This window comes from Hippocampus comes, unplaced genomic scaffold (assembly GCF_001891065.2).
Source record: "Hippocampus comes isolate QL1 unplaced genomic scaffold, H_comes_QL1_v1.1 scaffold7, whole genome shotgun sequence".
Taxonomy (NCBI): Eukaryota; Metazoa; Chordata; class Actinopteri; order Syngnathiformes; family Syngnathidae; genus Hippocampus; species Hippocampus comes.
The window spans coordinates 607,461-609,503 of NW_017842060.1; the positions used below are offsets into that span (position 1 = coordinate 607,461).

At 49.2% G+C, this 2,043-nt stretch overlaps 1 protein-coding gene across 1 annotated transcript in view; it reads left to right on the forward strand.

Annotated features, from left to right (window-relative positions):
* The window catches only part of radil (Ras association and DIL domains), a 19,314-nt gene that overhangs the window by 6,919 nt on the left and 10,352 nt on the right, over window positions 1-2,043 (forward strand). The window contains 4 exon segments of the mRNA XM_019861718.1: window positions 5-178; window positions 254-408; window positions 410-534; window positions 1,444-1,619. Coding sequence (XP_019717277.1) covers window positions 5-178; window positions 254-408; window positions 410-534; window positions 1,444-1,619 — 630 coding nt within the window.

Sequence of the window (2,043 nt, forward strand, 5' to 3'; positions counted from 1 at the left end):
CAAGGCGGACGAGCCCGAGACGGACGCCCCGCACCCGCCGCAGCGCCCGTCCTGCGTGGCGGTGGAGCCCGTGCTCGACGCCACCGTGCTGGTCAACTTCTCCCGCTGCGAGCGCTCCACCGCGCTGCGCCACGGCGACCTGCTCTCCTTCGGCGCGCACTACATCTTCCTGTACAAGGCGAGTCTTCTCTTTTTTCCCCCCGGCATTACAGTGTGCTTTTTGTCGACGTCATCGAACGCGTTTTGGTCCAAGGACCCCACGGGCGCCAAGCCTCTGCCCGCCCAGACCCTGGCGCGCCTCCGTAGCCTGGGCCAGCTCTGCGAGGGCGGGGCGGAGGACGCCGGCACGTGCAAGCTGTGTGGATCGGCGCTCAAAGACGGGCCGGCGGCGGCGGCGACGGCGGCGGCGGCGACGGAGCGGCGGCGGGACGGCGGCGGCGAGAGGAGGACAGAAGAGGAAGCTGCAGTTGGAGTTTGAACCGGCTCACGAAGACCAGCTGCTCAACCGCATCATGTCGCTCATCGAGCCTGGAGGTAACGCAACCAACGGACGCCTTTTCCGGAAAAGTGGCGGCCCTTTGCAAACCTCCGTGCGTGTTCCCAGACGCCGTTTCGAGTCTTCAGTGAAGCGAGCGTCCGTGTTTTTGCACACACCAAAGAAAATGGAGTCTTCAATCAACCCATTGAACATCTTTTACGAAACATCAAAGGCGATTCGGCGTCTTCAGGGAAACAAATTGGGCAACTTCAATATTTCATGAACACGACACACTTTTTCCTCTTCCCATCAAAGACAGTTTACAGCCTAACGCGTGTTTTTTCAACATCACCCCTGGGTTTTTGTGAACATCAAAGGCGGTTTAATATCAAATGATAATCATAGTAAAAATACATTTTATTTATAAGCGCCTTTCAAATCATTCAAGGACACTTTACAGTCAGGAAAGTGCGGGTGAGCAGCGGCAGCCAGATGCGCCAGCGTTCGCTCAACCTGGAATTATTTTTGTCATTTGAGTTGTCCGAATTAGTCGGCAACACTGTGTCTGAGTCGGCGTTTCGCTCCTCCACCACCCCAAAAAAAAAGAATCCAATGTTATGATTCCCCCATAATGATTTCAAACAGGGAAGTCTTGACACAACTCTCTTCATTCCATCGTCAAATAAATTATTTCCCAATGTTTTCTTTCACCTTAGTGAAGCCTCCTCCGTGAACCATCTCACATGTGTTATTTTAAACGTTTGAAGACAACATCATCAACAGCCAAGAAAAATTCGTACTCGATAAACACCTCTCAATAGCCGCTCGACTTCTTTTTGTCAAACTCAATTTAGTCTGAAACCAAACAAACATTCATGCTTTCCAACCCCTTTTTTTTTTTTTTTTTTTTTTTTTTTGTCATGAACCTCAAAGACAACAGCTCTGTTTGTTGTTGTTGTTGTCAGGCGACGACCACAAGCTGACGCCGGCATACCTTTTGTGTTTGTGCATCCAACACTCGGCTTCCACGTTCCCGCCAGGAAGCTTCGGGAAACTGCTGCTCAAGATCGTCCGCCGGATCCAAAGCGTGGCCTGGGTCAGTCGCCGTCTGCCCGCGCCGGCGCTGGGAGCTCTTGATCTTGCTCTTCTTCATCTCCCCCCTTCTTCTTGTCCTTATTAGATGAAATTTATTCTTCACTGTCATGCTTGTTTTGTTTTTGTTTTTTTTGTTTTTTTTTTTTTAAATGTATATCACGTACACACAAAAACAAACAAAAAAATTCACATAATTTCAGTGTGCCACGAAACAGTTGTTCCATTCCGGAGCTGGAGTCCCAAAAGAAATTCATTCCCATGTGATGTAATGTGAAAAAAGCGAAACAAACCATCGTTATAAAAGTTTTTTTTAAAAGAATTAATAAATAAAATCTATATCACGTGTCAAGTTTTTGACACTCAAGTAGAATCAAGGGGGTGGGGTTTTTGCTGTTGTGTGTGTGTGTGTGTGTGTGTGTGTGTGTGTGTGTGTGTGTGTGCGTGTGTGTGTGGGGGCGTGGCCTATAACT